General features: G+C 39.8%; 1 protein-coding gene across 2 annotated transcripts in view; it reads left to right on the top strand.

The window, feature by feature from the left end:
* UTP20 (UTP20 small subunit processome component) overlaps positions 1–16,236 on the top strand; it is a 106,840-nt gene that overhangs the window by 45,791 nt on the left and 44,813 nt on the right. For both annotated transcript variants that reach the window (XM_061639473.1, XM_061639472.1), the window contains exons 30-38: positions 1,105–1,328; positions 2,424–2,568; positions 3,841–3,928; positions 11,443–11,586; positions 12,608–12,658; positions 12,753–12,905; positions 14,086–14,241; positions 14,780–14,920; positions 15,461–15,598. In XM_061639473.1, the coding sequence (XP_061495457.1) occupies positions 1,105–1,328; positions 2,424–2,568; positions 3,841–3,928; positions 11,443–11,586; positions 12,608–12,658; positions 12,753–12,905; positions 14,086–14,241; positions 14,780–14,920; positions 15,461–15,598 (1,240 nt within the window). The remainder of the gene's footprint in view (positions 1–1,104; positions 1,329–2,423; positions 2,569–3,840; positions 3,929–11,442; positions 11,587–12,607; positions 12,659–12,752; positions 12,906–14,085; positions 14,242–14,779; positions 14,921–15,460; positions 15,599–16,236) is intronic.

Here is a 16,236-nt window from a genome sequence, read left to right as displayed (position 1 = left end):
AAATGTGAATCCTGTCCAGCTTTGACCCCCAAGCTTGGACGTCCTTAGGCAAGGGTTTGGCACTGTTCTGACATTCAGAAGATCTTAAAGCTTATATCTGTGTAGGACAAGGCCTTTCATGTGTTGGATAAGGCCTTTGAGTTGCTTCTTTTCACTTGTTGCAAAAGATGGAGTTAAGAAATGCATCTAAAACCTAAACAACATTGAGGTGATTTTATAAAGCAAGGTTGGGGAATTATATTCAGCCAGCAGGTAGAATCCTGACCTCTGACAACCCCCATAAACCACTTTGGAAGATGTCCAAACGGTGCCTGCAAATTAAGAGCTTCAAAGGGGCTTGTTGTCAGCAGACCTTGCTTGCCAAGGAATAATTTGGAGTGCTCTTTAAGGTCCTGATTGTTTCCTTGCAACTGTGTTTTTCCCTGTCACACCTATCTTTATCTATGATGTAGTTTGGGGAAAACAGCCTTGCAGATCAAATTAGGACAATTTCCGGGCCTAATTAGACCCGTGGACTGGAGGTACTCCACTATTGTAAAAACCTTCCTAGCTCTTTGGTTTAAGATATTTATCATCGAGAACCATAGGGCTTATGCAAGGAAACGACACCACCCAAAGGATTCTGGTAACGGAGGCAGAAGTCCCTGGCTTAGCTCTTAGTGTTGTGGTGCAAGAGAAATCACCTTTTCCCACAGAGTCCTTTATCTCCTGAGCAAGTCAGTCTAGAACCACTCATGAGGAAGTATGGGGTCCACTTCGTCATCCTTCTAGTACATAAGGTTCAACAATCACTGTTTTGCTTTAGTTGAGACTGCCTTTAGTAAAAGGATGTATCTGAGGGTGCTACAGGTCTAGAATCAGGCAATGCTGTCCCTCCTTGGGTGTATGAGGTACTGCTGTTTCCTAGTTTATGGGTCATTGACAGGTGACTAGTTTGTAAAATGGTGAATTTAATTTTGAGATTTCAGCTTCTTTTTTCTCTAGCATTTTCTGGATCATTGACTTAGGCCCTTGTCTGTTAGTGGCCTTCATTCTGATTTTAACACTGATCATTTAGCTGAATATAGCTGATTAAATTTTACCGGTATGTTGGCTTTATCGCAGGTATTTCCCTTTGCTGGCCAAACAGAAACCAGGACATCCAGAATATGATATATTATCCAATGTGTTTGCTCTGTTCTCGGCCAAAAGCTTGTGTGAGGCAACAGCTGGTGCTGTCATGGACATAGTTGACAATCTTCTAAACACTCTTGACTTTGAGCCGCAGGACCATTTTCACAGCTTAACTGTGACGGACTGTGTCTTTATAGACACTGATGAAATGACAGGTAAGAATGATTAGGCATCTGAGTTTATTGCGAGTGAATATTTTCAAAACTCAATGTTCAGTTTGCTTGTGTGGTAGGATTGGAAACTAATCTATGAACAAAAATGTTTTCAGCACACTTACCAAATTATGCATCATGTTTGTGCTCTGTAGATCGGGGGGAGCCAAAGTGGTTGTTTGGCTGCAACTCTCATCATTCCTGGTGATTGGCTGTGCAGGCTGAGGGTGATGGGGGTTGGATTTCAAAATCTGTAGGGCATCATGTTGGCTACCTATGCTGTAGACCAGGGATGAGGAACTGGATCCAGCGAACTGGCTGGTTCCTTCCCCCTCCCTCCACCCATGGGCCAATTTTGACAGGTGGGTAGGGGCACCCATCTGTTAAGCAGGACAGGTGACAACTTGAAAGGGGCTTGCCTTTGCAGTCCATTTTGCAAGCGGTTTCAATGCAGATTGCTTACAAAGGAACTTCAAAGGTGATATCTCTCAGCAGCCATCAGCTTTGTCTGACTGTCAAGCAAATTTTGATTATTTCGCTATCATATGGGTTATTATTGGTGGATATAAACTCCTGCTTCATTAGGTCAGGCCCAAAACTGCCATCAAGAGGTCACATAGACCTTTTAATATAAAATATAATATGAAAATATTATATCAACTCTTTGATGTCCTACCATCATCAGGTGGAACCTTTTTAAAAAAAATTAAAAGTGAGCTTTTGGCTCATGGAAATGGCCTCTGCTAGATATTCAGGAATACCCTCTCCCCAGAGCCACATCCCATCAGAAGGGTCCCTCCACCCTCAGGAGAGACTCATTGGGGGCTGCTGGAGGGAGGCAAGACTGCTTCACTTGCTTCACTTTTCTCTGGGTTCAACCCATTGCATTTTTAATAATATTACTGTTAACCTGTTTAGAGTACTGCATGCAAAAAGGTGGGTTATAAATTTTAAATAACTCCGGGCCTCTGCTGCTACACTCTTTGTTAGGGACTCAGATGTTGTTCTTCAGTTTTTCTGTTTGGGGTGCTTGAGGTGGCTTTTCACATTGCTTACCATTCAAAGAATATATCAACAATCTTACTGCCTCCATTGCAGATGTTCTCACCATGGGTGTGAGGCTGATACTCCCCCATGTACCTGCAGTCCTTCAGTATCTCAGCAAAACTATGTTCAATGTGGACAAGATGAAGAAGAAAACATATAGAGCACAAGTCAGCAAAGAACTGAACATTCTTTCAAAGTAAGTGGTTTCTTACAGTACAGATTTATTAAGGGCCCATTAAATGAAGTGTGCTGTATTTTATTATTTTTCATAATTATGAAAATATTTATATACCACCCATTCACACAAAATCTCAAGGCAGTGCACCACATATAGTAACATAAAACAGTACAACAATAATCACAAGAACGACTGGCTCATTTCAAAAAGAAAATTAAACAACTGAATAGGTCTATCAGCATAAAGCTCTTGCTGGGAGGAAGGGCAGGATATAAATCAAATAATAAATACCACCTACTAGAAGCTGAAGCTTCAGGGGAGGCCAAGTGGAGTCTGCCCTATTTTTTGATGTGAGCACATCCTGGAAACTATTATTTTCTGGGCATAGGAGGCTTCTGAATATACATTTCTTGGCTCCATATAGCTCATATACAGCCTCCTCCCTGCATCCCATCATCTACCTTATACCAGATCAGATTTTTTGTCCATCTAGCCCAGTATTCTCATCTCTGACTGCCAGCAGCTCTCTAGGGTTTCAGGCAAGAATCTTTTGATCCTTTCTATGCTGGGGATTGTGAACTCTTAATTCATACATTTGGTTTTCCAAATTTAATATACATAAATTTCTTATACTTGGACTTGCAGTTGTCCATGTTTATGTGTATGAAATGGTGTGTGGACCCAATTATGTGATTGCTCTGATTCCCACGATAAATAACTCACTGCTAGAAAAGGTTATTGCATTGAAGAAGTTTATACTCCCTCTTTATGTGCTATTTTCTCCCTGTAAATGCAAGTTAGTGTAAGCCCAGAGATCTTTCTACATAGAATGATAAGTCCGCTATCTGGACTTACAGTTAAGTCCCACTGTGCCTTAATTGGCCCGTTCTGATAAAGAATGGCACTATTGGTGACAGCCACTACATACCAGAACCAATTAGATTATTACTCTTAGCAGCTGCTTCTCAGATCTGGAATTCCTTTCCTTAGGAAGTTTGCTTGAGTTTGAGTGGCTTCCACAGCCAGTCTACTAAACACACATACATAGATAAATAGAGTGGTCCTTAGTGACTAGAGACAAACTTTTGAAGCAATAAAAGTACTAACCTGTTACACTTCACAGTTTTTATTAGTGCATTCATTTTATTAGTGCATTCTTATGTCTGTTTGTAAGCAGAGCACCAGCAAAAGTTTACATTAACAAAAAAACTTGTATAGGCAATTGAATCATAATGTTGTAGTAGCGGGTATATCAGCACAAGGCTAACCTCTTGCTTCTATTGTATATAGAATTAGCAAGTTTATAAAGGACAAGAGTCAGAGTTCCATCCTTGTTGGTCTCCTCCTCCCTTTCCTCCACCAGAGTAACATTATGCAGGTAAGTTTTGCTGTTTCTGCCTGTGGAAAATATTTTTTTCCAAGTTGGATTGTTTTTCTGGAGAAATAATTTCCAGATTAAAAATAATTTTCCAGATTGTTGTGATCTGCTGCTAATAGTTTGGACCAGTATTATTAAATTTCATCTGCTGTGTCTTTGATATTTTTAAACTTTTTTCTGAAAAAAATAGGAAGTACAATTAAGTGGTTAAAATATGTTTGAAGATGGTTCAAGTCTCAGCTAACCTATGATCTTTTTTTTTTATCATTAATTTTTATTCAAATTTTCAAAGAAAATTTAGAAGGGACCCATTCCTTGGGGGATGAGCAGCTATCCTCTTGTGCCGAGGATATATCTCCAGGGGGTGGAGGGATCCTTGTAGTGGGTGATTCGATCATTAGGAACATAGACAGTGGGGTGTGTGATGGGCGTGTAGACCGCAAGGTGTTTTGCCTGCCTGGTGCGAAGGTTGCGGATATCGCCCGTCGTTTAGATAGTTTGGTAGACAGTGCTGGGAAGGAGTCAGTGGTCGTGGTGCACGTTGGCACCAACGACATGGGGAAATGCAGCCGTGAGGTCCTGGAAGCAAAATTTAGGTTGCTAGGTAGGATGCTGAAAGCCAGGACCTCCAAGGTGGCTTTCTCTGAAATGCTACCGGTTCCACGCGCAGGACTAGCCAGACAGGCCCAGCTTCGCAGTCTCAATGCGTGGATGAGACGATGGTGTCGGGTGGAAGGGTTTGGATTTGTTAGGCACTGGGGAACATTTTGGGACAAGCCGGGCCTGTACAAAAGGGACGGGCTCCACTTGAACCAGAATGGAACCAGACTGCTGGCACTTAAAATTAAAAAGGTGGCAGAGCAGCTTTTAAACTGACTGAGGGGGGAAACCCGACAGGAGCTGAGAAAGGTCCGGTTCGGAATAAACCTCCCCCCTGGGATAAAAACCAAAGAAATGATGAAATTTTAAAAGGGGTAGGCCTAGAAGTAGGCATTGTGAGAGCAGGGGCACAGGATATAAATTCAGAAGAGCAAAATTACCACAGGCCTAACCACAAGTGCCAAAGACACTTGAAGAGAGACACTGCTTACAAGTGCCTGTACGCTAATGCTAGGAGCCTGCGAACCAAGATGGGAGAACTGGAGTGCTTGGTCTTAGAGGAGAGCATTGATATAGTGAGCATAACGGAGACCTGGTGGAATGGAGAAAACCAGTGGGATACGGTTATCCCTGGTTATAAACTATATCGGAAGGGCAGGGAAGGATGTATTGGTGGCGGAGTCGCTCTATACGTGAAAGAAGGCATTGAATCCAGCAAGCTCGAAACCCCAAAAGAGGCAGACTCCTCCACAGAATCGTTGTGGGTGGTGATACCATGCCCCAGGAGGGACTTAATACTGGGAACGATCTATCGTCCCCCTGATCAAAATGCTCAGGGAGACCTTGAGATGAGATATGAAATTGAGGAAGCATCCAAACTAGGAAATGTGGTAGTAATGGGTGACTTCAGCTACCCGGACATAGACTGGCTGCATATGTGTTCCAGTCATGACAAAGAAGCAAAGTTTCTAGATATTCTAAATGACTATTCCCTAGACCAGTTGGTCATGGAACCGACCAGAGGGACGGCAACCCTGGACTTAATCCTCAGTGGGGACCGGGACCTGGTGCGAGATGTAAGTGTTGTTGAACCGATTGGGAGCAGTGACCACAGTGCTATTAAATTAAACATACATGTAACTGGCCAATTGCCAAGAAAATCCAACACGGTCACATTTGACTTCAAAAGAGGAAACTTCACAAAAATGAGGGGATTGGTAAAAAGAAAGCTGGAAAACAAAGTCCAGAGGGTCACATCACTCGAAAATGCTTGGAAGTTGTTTAAAAACACTATATTAGAAGCTCAACTGGAGTGCATACCGCAGATCAGAAAAGGTACCGCCAGGGCCAAGAAGATGCCAGCATGGTTAACGAGCAAAGTCAAGGAAGCTCTTAGAGGCAAAAAGTCTTCCTTCAAAAAATGGAAGTCTTGTCCGAATGAAGAAAATAAAAAAGAACACAAACTCTGGCAAAAGAAATGCAAGAAGACAATAAGGGATGCTAAAAAAGAATTTGAGGAGCACATTGCTAAGAACATAAAAACCAACAACAAAAAATTCTATAAATACATTCAAAGCAGGAGACCATCTAGGGAGACGATTGGACCCTTGGATGATAAGGGAGTCAAAGGTGTACTAAAGAACGATAAGGAGATTGCAGAGAAGCTAAATGAATTCTTTGCATCTGTCTTCACAGTGGAAGATATAGGGCAGATCCCTGAACCTGAACTAACATTTGCAGGAAGGGATTCTGAGGAACTGAGACAAATAGTGGTAACGAGAGAGGAAGTTCTAGGCTTAATGGACAATATAAAAACTGACAAATCACCGGGCCCGGATGGCATCCACCCGAGAGTTCTCAAAGAACTCAAATGTGAAAATGCTGATCTGCTAACTAAAATATGTAACTTGTCCCTTGGGTCCTCCTCCGTGCCTGAGGACTGGAAAGTGGCAAATGTAACGCCAATCTTCAAAAAGGGATCCAGAGGGGATCCCGGAAATTACAGGCCAGTTAGCTTAACTTCTGTCCCTGGAAAACTGGTAGAAAGTATTATTAAAGATAGATTAACTAAGCACATAGAAGAACAAGCCTTGCTGAAGCAGAGCCAGCACGGCTTCTGCAAGGGAAAGTCCTGTCTCAGTAACCTATTAGAATTCTTTGAGAGTGTCAACAAGCATATAGATAGAGGTGATCCAGTGGACATCGTGTACTTAGACTTTCAAAAAGCGTTTGACAAGGTACCTCACCAAAGGCTTCTGAGGAAGCTTAGCAGTCATGGAATAAGAGGAGAGGTCCTCTTGTGGATAAGGAATTGGTTAAGAAGCAGAAAGCAGAGAGTAGGAATCAATGGACAGTTCTCCCAATGGAGGGCTGTAGAAAGTGGAGTCCCTCAAGGATCGGTATTGGGACCTGTACTTTTCAACTTGTTCATTAATGACCTAGAATTAGGAGTGAGCAGTGAAGTGGCCAAGTTTGCTGATGACACTAAATTGTTCAGGGTTGTTAAAACAAAAAGGGATTGCGAAGAGCTCCAAAAAGACCTCTCCAAACTGAGTGAATGGGCAGAAAAATGGCAAATGCAATTCAATATAAACAAGTGTAAAATTATGCATATTGGAGCAAAAAATCTTAATTTCACATATACGCTCATGGGGTGTGAACTGGCGGTGACCGACCAGGAGAGAGACCTCGGGGTTGTAGTGGACAGCACGATGAAAATGTCGACCCAGTGTGCGGCAGCTGTGGAAAAGGCAAATTCCATGCTAGCGATAATTAGGAAAGGTATTGAAAATAAAACAGCTGATATCATAATGCCGTTGTATAAATCTATGGTGCGGCCGCATTTGGAATACTGTGTACAGTTCTGGTCGCCTCATCTCAAAAAGGATATTATAGAGTTGGAAAAGGTTCAGAAGAGGGCAACCAGAATGATCAAGGGGATGGAGCGACTCCCTTACGAGGAAAGGTTGCAGCATTTGGGGCTTTTTAGTTTAGAGAAAAGGCGGGTCAGAGGAGACATGATAGAAGTGTATAAAATTATGCATGGCATTGAGAAAGTGGATAGAGAAAAGTTCTTCTCCCTCTCTCATAATACTAGAACTCGTGGACATTCAAAGAAGCTGAATGTTGGAAGATTCAGGACAGACAAAAGGAAGTACTTCTTTACTCAGCGCATAGTTAAACTATGGAATTTGCTCCCACAAGATGCAGTAATGGCCACCAGCTTGGATGGCTTTAAAAGAAGATTAGACAAATTCATGGAGGACAGGGCTATCAATGGCTACTAGCTGTGATGGCTGTGCTCTGCCACCCTAGTCAGAGGCAGCATGCTTCTGAAAACCAGTTGCTGGAAGCCTCAGGAGGGGAGAGTGTTCTTGCACTCGGGTCCTGCTTGCGGGCTTCCCCCAGGCACCTGGTTGGCCACTGTGAGAACAGGATGCTGGACTAGATGGGCCACTGGCCTGATCCAGCAGGCTCTTCTTATGTTCTTTATGTTCTTAAAGACAAGAAACAAAACAAAACAAAAACAACCAAACAATAAAATAAAATGTTGACTTCCGATTTGTCGCAGATCAGTTATAGGTCTACAATATATAACAATCCTATCTCTAAAATTATATTATAAAATCACTTTCCTCCAGTAGTTATCTTAATTAATCATCAAATCTCATAAACATTATTTTATTCTTTCCACAAAAAGTCCAAGAGAGGTTTCAATTCCTTGAGAGATATATCTTTCAATTTTTCTCCAAATAAACATATCGCTTAATCCATCTAATTCAAATCTATTAGGCCCAATAATTTCAATAGCCATTCTTCCATTATCTATATTAATTCCATCTTCCATCTTCAATAATCCTGTTAAGTCCAATAATTTCAGTAGCCATTCTTCCGTTATCAGTATCCCATAATAATCTTGTTGTCATAGCCATAGTCCAAGTAAACATATCAATTAATCCATCTCGTCAAATCTGTTAAGTCCAATAATTTCCATAACCATTCTTCCATTATCAATATTAATTCCATCTTCCATTTTCAATAGTCCTGTTAAATCCAGTGGTTTCAGTATCCATTCATCCATTATCAGTATCCCATGATGATCTTGCTGTCATAGCCATAGTCATATAACAAGAGTCTGATGGGAATTTCCCCCATCACAAATATGTCCTTGCCATCAATTCTGAATATGTTGTTGAAATATTGTTGTAAAGTCACATCTCTGCTCTGGGTACATCTCTGCTCTGTCACATATTTGTAGTTAATTCCATAACTTTTTTCTATGTCAAGCCCCATCACATCATTCCAGTCAAGAATTCTGAATATGTTGCTGAAATATTGCTGCAAAGTCATATCTTTGTTCTTCTTTTTTACAAAATGCACTGGCTCATTTCTTAAGAGTTTCTCCACTGTCACATATCTGTAGCCAACTCCATAGATTTTTTCTATGTCAAACTCCATCACATCATTCCAGTCCAGAAAATTATCCAAGACATTGATAACTTTACAACCAAAATCTTCATTAATTTCTTCAGAGACAACGTTGAATTCCAAACAGTAAACTTTATTTCTAACATCCATAAACTCCAAATCTTTTTCCAATTTCACATTTGTTCCAATCTCCAGGGCTTGTAGCTTTCCTATCCCATCAAACTCCTCTCTCACAAAATGCATTGTTTCTTTAAGCTCCTGCGTCATTTTGTTAAATTCAATTTTCATCTCCTGTCTACCCTGTCTCAGGGTTTGTTTCGTTATCTCAATCTCACCCATTATTTTCTGAAACATAATTTCTTCCATGGTCTCAATCACTTTCCTGGTTGTCTTTCTTAAAACCACAGAAACAAAAATTATTTCAGCCACAATTGGGTTAATGTTCCAGGCTTGCTTATATCAGTGTAGACAATACAGCCTGCCTTATCTCTATGTATTCAGGAATACAAAAACAAACTTAGTTCCCAACATCAAATCAGTTAGTGGCGTCGTGAATAAGCAGATTCGTCAAAATAAAATAGACCAAAAAAAATGTTTTTGTTCCCCCCTCCTCGAAATAGAAATCCCTCTTCCGTTGGTATCTTTAGAATGCACCTCCAGGACAGCTTTTTGCGATAAAAACAAAGATAAGCTTTTTCGATTTCTTTCCTCCTTAATTTCGTTAGTGAAAGAGAAAAGCCAAAAACTCACCTAGAAATTCTTCACAGCTGATTCATTGACAAATCTCTTTTTTGCTACACCAATTTAAACCAAGTAAAAAAAGAAAATAGAAAGAAGGATCCTTATCTGCCTGTTGAAGTCCGTTTTTCTTTAAAGAAAAGATAAACGTGTCGCTGTAATCAGCAAGAGCTTGATGAAAGTCCGTCCGGCATTGCAGTTTGAACCTTCTCTCATAAATAAATGAAATCCAGTCTTCCCCACAAAAACAGGCTTTGTGGTTAATCTCACGTTTCTCCCTGACCGGGAGAAAATCTTTATCAGTCAAAAAGAGCGTTGTGACTGATTTTAAAGCTGAAAAAGCTTCTTCTGAGACAAGAGCTCGTCTCAGAGGCAGCACAGGCAAAGCAACCCTTCCCGGAAGTCAGCTAACCTATGATCTTGATGAGGGTGCTTATGCAAGCCACTCACCACATTGGAATGTCTGATTAAGCCAAGGATGTGAAGCCTGTTCTCTCCATATGTTGTTGGACTCCAGCTACCATCAGCCCCAGCCAGCTTGGCCAGTGGTTAGGGATGATGGGAGTTGGAGTCCAACAACATATGGGGGGTCATAGGTTTCTATCCCTGAGCTAAACCATAGTTTAGGGCAATGTGACCATGCCAGAGTGAACCTCAGACTTGCACATTCCCCTCTCCTCTGTAGCCAGGAGGAGGAGTTAAAAACCTTCAACTTCTGCTTAACTGTTGTTCGTTGTTTTCACCTAAACTGACAAACTGTGGTTTATGTTAACTATGATTTGACTGAAACAAGCCAAGTTGCAACCATGGTTCTGATACACATTGTGATTAAGCAAAAGTGGAAAAATAACCTTTTGAGCTCCTTATGCCTACAGGGGAGGAAGAGAGGGTAGAGGGAGCCGCAAGCTTAAGGCTTGCTGGGACTTGCTCAGGCTCATTCATGTTATGTTAAACTATGGTATATTCTATACACAGCTAGATGCTTAATGCCTAAATAATATGCAGAATTGTTTTTCCAAGTATTTTGCACAGTGGAAATAAGAAAGTTAGTTGTTTTATTGACTGGTGTACTTTCATCTACATCTTGCTTGATATCTCTGAGATTTATAAAGCTTTCCATAATAGGGTGTAAGAATCTGGAGTGTTCGTCGTTATAAAAGTTACAAACAAAGAAAACATGGGCCAGTGATTCAGCATCAGCGTTCCTACAGGGGCATAACCGATTTACATAGGGTACATCTTGATAACGACCTTCCAATATTGCAGAGGAGAGGCAGTTAAACCTAGCTCTGGAGAAAGCATGGCGATATTTGGGGATGGTCAAGTCTTCCAGATATGCTGCATGGTTAGGAAATGCAAATCTCAGATCTAAGTGCATAGGTGAGCAAGATTTACAAGCATTTGACATGGAGTATTGAAGATCAGTATCTTTAATCCGATCTCCAATAATCTGTTTTGCCATCTTGGACTCGGTTGTGGAAAGAAAATCCAATGAAAAGCCCAACAAATTCAGTTTATCGTGAAAAGTTTTTGACCAGGAGCTAGTAAAAGCATCCTTCCAAAGAAGATTTAAGTATCCTAAGGAGTGGCCCGCATAAGCCACTTTGATCCAATATCTAAAGGCTAGGGACCAAGCAGTGCAGATTTATAAAGGATTGCATTATGCTATTTTTCACTGTGAGGAATTCTATAGTGTGTGTGTGTGTTTAATAGGCATTTTATAGTTCTTCACAATTTATCTATTTCAGGATACAGAGATTGACATCCTAGAAACGGTACAAAATCTACTGAAGCATTGCCTGAATCCAGCAAATTTCCTCAAACCACTGGCAAAATTGTTTTCTGTTGTTCAGAACAAATTGTCTCGTCAAACACTCTGCACAGTTTTTGAGGTATTGCATAGTAGCACATTTACAGTATTTTTATTAGTGATTGCTCAGTTTGGGGGAGGGAATTATTTTTGTCCTGATGTGAATTTGACCCATAATGGTTTGTTTTGAGCTCCTATTTCAAGATTGGGCCCTGCCATGCTCCTGATGATGTCACTGGGAACATAAAAGAGTTGAAGGTCTTCCTGCTCCCAGCTCTCTCTGCAATGCTTTAAGAGGCCCTTTCCCTTCCCACGTCCCTTTTAGTATTGGATAGTGAAATTATTGGTGAGATTCTGGTCATATAAGTGCAAAGTGTGGTACACTATAACAAATGGGTGGTGCATCCACATTTCGAACAGTGTGGGCTGTTCTGGTTGTTCCATTTAAAAAAAAATAATGTCAAGCTGGAGAATGTACAAAGAAAAGTTCAACTAATGTGATGATGGATGAAAATGTCAAGAAGTTTAGGATTATTAGCTTGGAAAAAAGATGAGTGAGGGTGCACACAGTAATTAATTTTTTAAAAAATGAACATATATATGATTGTATTTAATGGAGGGAGCAACTGTTTACACTTGGTTATATATATTTTATACCTTTAACATAAATACAAAGCTTTTTTAAAATATGTTTTTAAAGATGTTCTGTTTTAATATATTTTAAAGTATTTTTAAGATGTTTTACAGTGTTTTTAGTGTTTTGCTTGCCGCCCTGGGCTGCTTCTGGGAGGAAGGGTGGGATATAAATTTAATTAATAAATAATATATCAGAATAGAAACATACTCTATCACTTTACAGATAACATTTTTGATAAAGATTAGTTCCATGTTGGAAAAAGTGTAGGCAATGTGTATATCCTAATATATGTGATGGATGATGAGTTGTCTCTTTGGTTGCTTGTGTATTCATTGTGATTAACAGTGTACGTTGCTGTACCTGCTTTTTTCTATTTGGGAGTGATACTAGTCTTAAGAAAAACGTAATGTGTGAAGTAGTTCTGAGTTTAAATATGCCCTTTTAATGACCTTTTCATTTTTTTTAGACTTTATCAGATTTGGAGAGTAACCTGAAATATATTACAGATACAGTTAAGGTATGTAACATTTCTTCTGATTTGCTTAAGATTTTTAAGAAGTTTTTGACATCATTTTAATAACTTCATTAAATAAACCTTTTGTTCATTTTAGCTGAATGCTTTTGATCTACGACATCTTGATGATATCAATTTTGACATCCGCTTGTCAGCATTCCAAGCCATCACTTCTCATATCAAGGCAATGAAAATGGTGGATGTCAGCTACCTTGTTCCAGTTATGCATAACTGCTTCTACACCATACAGGTGAGCCATACCCACCTGGAAAATATCTGCCCTTAATAGTGCTCTTGGAAATGTATTCCCTTTTTTATTATTCTTTTGATCATTTTGGGAACAAATGCATGTAGTTGCCTATCTTTCTCCTTGCACTGTCCATTGGATTAGAATTCCCACTGTTTTATTGATTTACTTTTTGGTAAAATTATTATATATTTATAAATGCCTTTTGAACCCAAAAGAAACCTCCAAGGAAGTTACGCCTCTTGGCAAAAGAGCCATAAGCTTCTTTAGGCAAACATTATAATTACCTTTGGGATACTTCATAGGGAAATATCCATACCAGCATATATCTCTAGAGGACTGCAAGCCTATCACTGAGCAGTAGCTTAAAGAATCTTGCAAAGGGTAAGGAAGAGCCAGGGAGTAATGTCATCCTACCTCTAGGAGGAAGTTGATGGTGATTGCCCAGTGGTGGATGCCACAAAACACACACAAAAAAGACAACACCACAGACCTAATAGGCTGTATCGAAAGTTATGTGAACAGACAGTCAGTTGAGCAACAGAGCCTTCCCACCCTCTTCTCTCTACTGCAACTCACTTTGTGCCCTGAAAAGCTCTTCCTGAGGACCAGGGTATTCTTGGGAAAAGCCTGGGATGTTGTGTGGGGAGCTACAGAAGTAGGGGGAAATAGTCGAAAATTGGGGTGAGGCAGCTTTTGGGAGCTCTGCTTGTGCACCAAATCTCCCCCCCTCCCCTGTACTCCTATATGCTACATCTCTGGCCTTTCCTTGAGGGTTCCTGATGCTCAGGAGAGGCTTTTTTTGGCAGTGTTTTGGGTTTGCAAAGGGGGCGGAAGAGCCCTGTTTGTGTGGATTTTGGCTGTGTTTGAGAAGATGGTAAGGACATCGGTTGTTGTTGCCAGCTGTAAAATAGCAAAAGTATTTTTTTTTGTAGTGGGAAAAATATGTTTGTGATAGATTCATAGTGATGTTTGTTACATTCAGATTTTACTTCTTACTCATGGCTTGAAGATGATTAAAGCGGTCTGGGATGTTACTCCCATTGCAGCTGTTTTGTGTTTTTGCTAGGGGGCTGGTTTATGTTTATTGACTACTGTATTCATGCATATTTTGGGGTATTTTTAATTTATTATTTCAGGGCTATCTCTTGTAATCCCAGGTGCTATATCTTTCTTTCTTCAGTTAGGAGAGATGTCTCTAAGTGACAGCGCTATCCTCTGCCTGAATGCTGTTATTAACCTGTTTGCTGAAATCGATCACACAGAAGATGAATACAAGGAAATAATTCAGCACACTCTTCTAGAAGCTTTGAGAAAAGGGCTAAAGAGCAAGACTGAGGTAAAAAGCTGAGCTCCCTGTTATTAATTTATATACTGCTTAATGCCAAAATAGGCCTCTAAGTGGTTTACAAATTATAAAAATTAGTTACTGACCGTAATTCAAATATACCATAAAATAATCCCATACAAACAGACTCTGTTCAAGAGATAAAGGGAATGTCTGTGTGAACAGATGCGTCTTCAAGAGCTGGCAGAATGCTAATACAGGTGGAGCATCTGTTGGCCTGATCAGAGTCTTGAAGGCCAAATAGAGAGGTTTGGAGCCAGAGCCTGTTCTAAATAAAGACCCATTTAGGGATATTTAATGTTTGTTGATGTTGGTCTCATCCTAAGGGAGAAAGTTCCAATAAAAAACAATGCTGAACTTTAATTTGCTAGAAAATACTTTCAAAGGCATCATGCTGATATTTTTGTATTTTTGATGTTCTTGCTCAATATATTTCTAAAAAAGGAATAAAATAACAATTATATTAAAAGAAAATTTAAGCCATACACTATTACATTTCCCTTGGCTTCTTGTTACTTGCTTCTGTCAGAGCATTCAGCAGGATTACACATCATTACTCTCCAGCTTGATACGAGCATTTTCAAAGCACCCAGAGTTTCAGGACTTGGTCCAGCTGACTGACTTGCATGATCCAGAGATGGACTTCTTTGAAAATATGAAGCATATTCAGGTAAAAGGCAATGCTGTTCCTCCTGATGAACCTTTTAGTTATCTGTGATAGTGGGAAGATGGTAATAATTATCACTTAAATATTCACTCACAGAACAAAGTAGGTTATATCTGTGAAGTTTTTGCCTTGTTTTTCAGTAGCCAGTTGTTGATCATTGTGAGAATAATAGCTGTGTGTGTGTTGATTTAATGTCATTTACAATATTCTAACATGTGCTTAAGGCTTACTGTTAATGTTTGCTTCAAAAAAAAATCAACAGCTCAGAATTGTTCATATTTAATTGAAATGTATTGTCTCTTCTTCAAAGCATCACTTTGAAGAATAGAGACAGAAATGGATTGTGGAGTAATTATCCTGAAGATATTCTGTGTGAGAGACAGAAAACAAGAACCTTTATCAGAAATTGTTTTTTCTCTCCAGTCTGTTAAGAACTGGTGATGATTTTAATGGCTTATGACACCCAAACTTTACTAGGCTCATATATTTAAAAATGAATGCGCACTTACAACAAACCAAGGCTGTTTTCGTTATCTTTCTTAGATCCACAGAAGGGCGCGAGCCCTGAAGAAATTGGCTAAGCAACTAGCTGAAGACAAAATTGCAGTGTCTTCCAAATCTCTTCAGAATTACATTATGCCTTATGCAACTACTACTATTTTTGATGAGAAAATGCTTAAGGTGAGCTTTTAACATGTAATGGTGGGAACCACCTTTATTTCATTGCCTGTAGTGAACTATTTCTACAAACAGTGTATCTGATTTCTAGGACAGGATGATTTCCCTTTTCATAAGCAGAGAAGACTTTGAAAACAAGAGTGTACTTTAGAGCTATTGTTAGCAGATCTCTAACCCCTTCCATAATTCTTAGAGTTGAGATTATTTTTTCAATTAAGTACCTCCCCTGCAGAGAATGTCTCAGTGTGCTACACTTGATAATACTTACTTAAAATGTTTGTTTAGGTTCTTATTTAGAGCTATCTTTTTAAAGAAGGAACAGTGTGTGGCCATTTTTGGGAACTGAGCTTTGCAGAGCTTTCCTTTATTTTATCCCTGCATATTTTTTATATTATATTTATTTACACATTTACTCATATCCTGCTGTTCCTTGAAGGAGCTCAAGAAAGGTGCTCCCCTTTTATTTATTTAGAAGAATTTTAGTTTTACAACAACCTTGTGAAGTAGGTTAGCCTGAAAAGAATGTGATTTGCCCAAGGTCACCCATTGAGCTTTACGGCTGAGTGGGGACTCTAACCCAGAGCTCCCTAGTTTTAGTCTAACGGTAAGGCTAGCCATTGTGGTTGCGGTTCTACAATTTC

Source organism: Rhineura floridana, chromosome 8, assembly GCF_030035675.1.
Source record: "Rhineura floridana isolate rRhiFlo1 chromosome 8, rRhiFlo1.hap2, whole genome shotgun sequence".
NCBI classification, from domain to species: domain Eukaryota; kingdom Metazoa; phylum Chordata; class Lepidosauria; order Squamata; family Rhineuridae; genus Rhineura; species Rhineura floridana.
The sequence above is the reverse complement of the archived record's forward strand: the minus strand, read 5'-3'. Positions and strand labels throughout refer to the sequence as shown.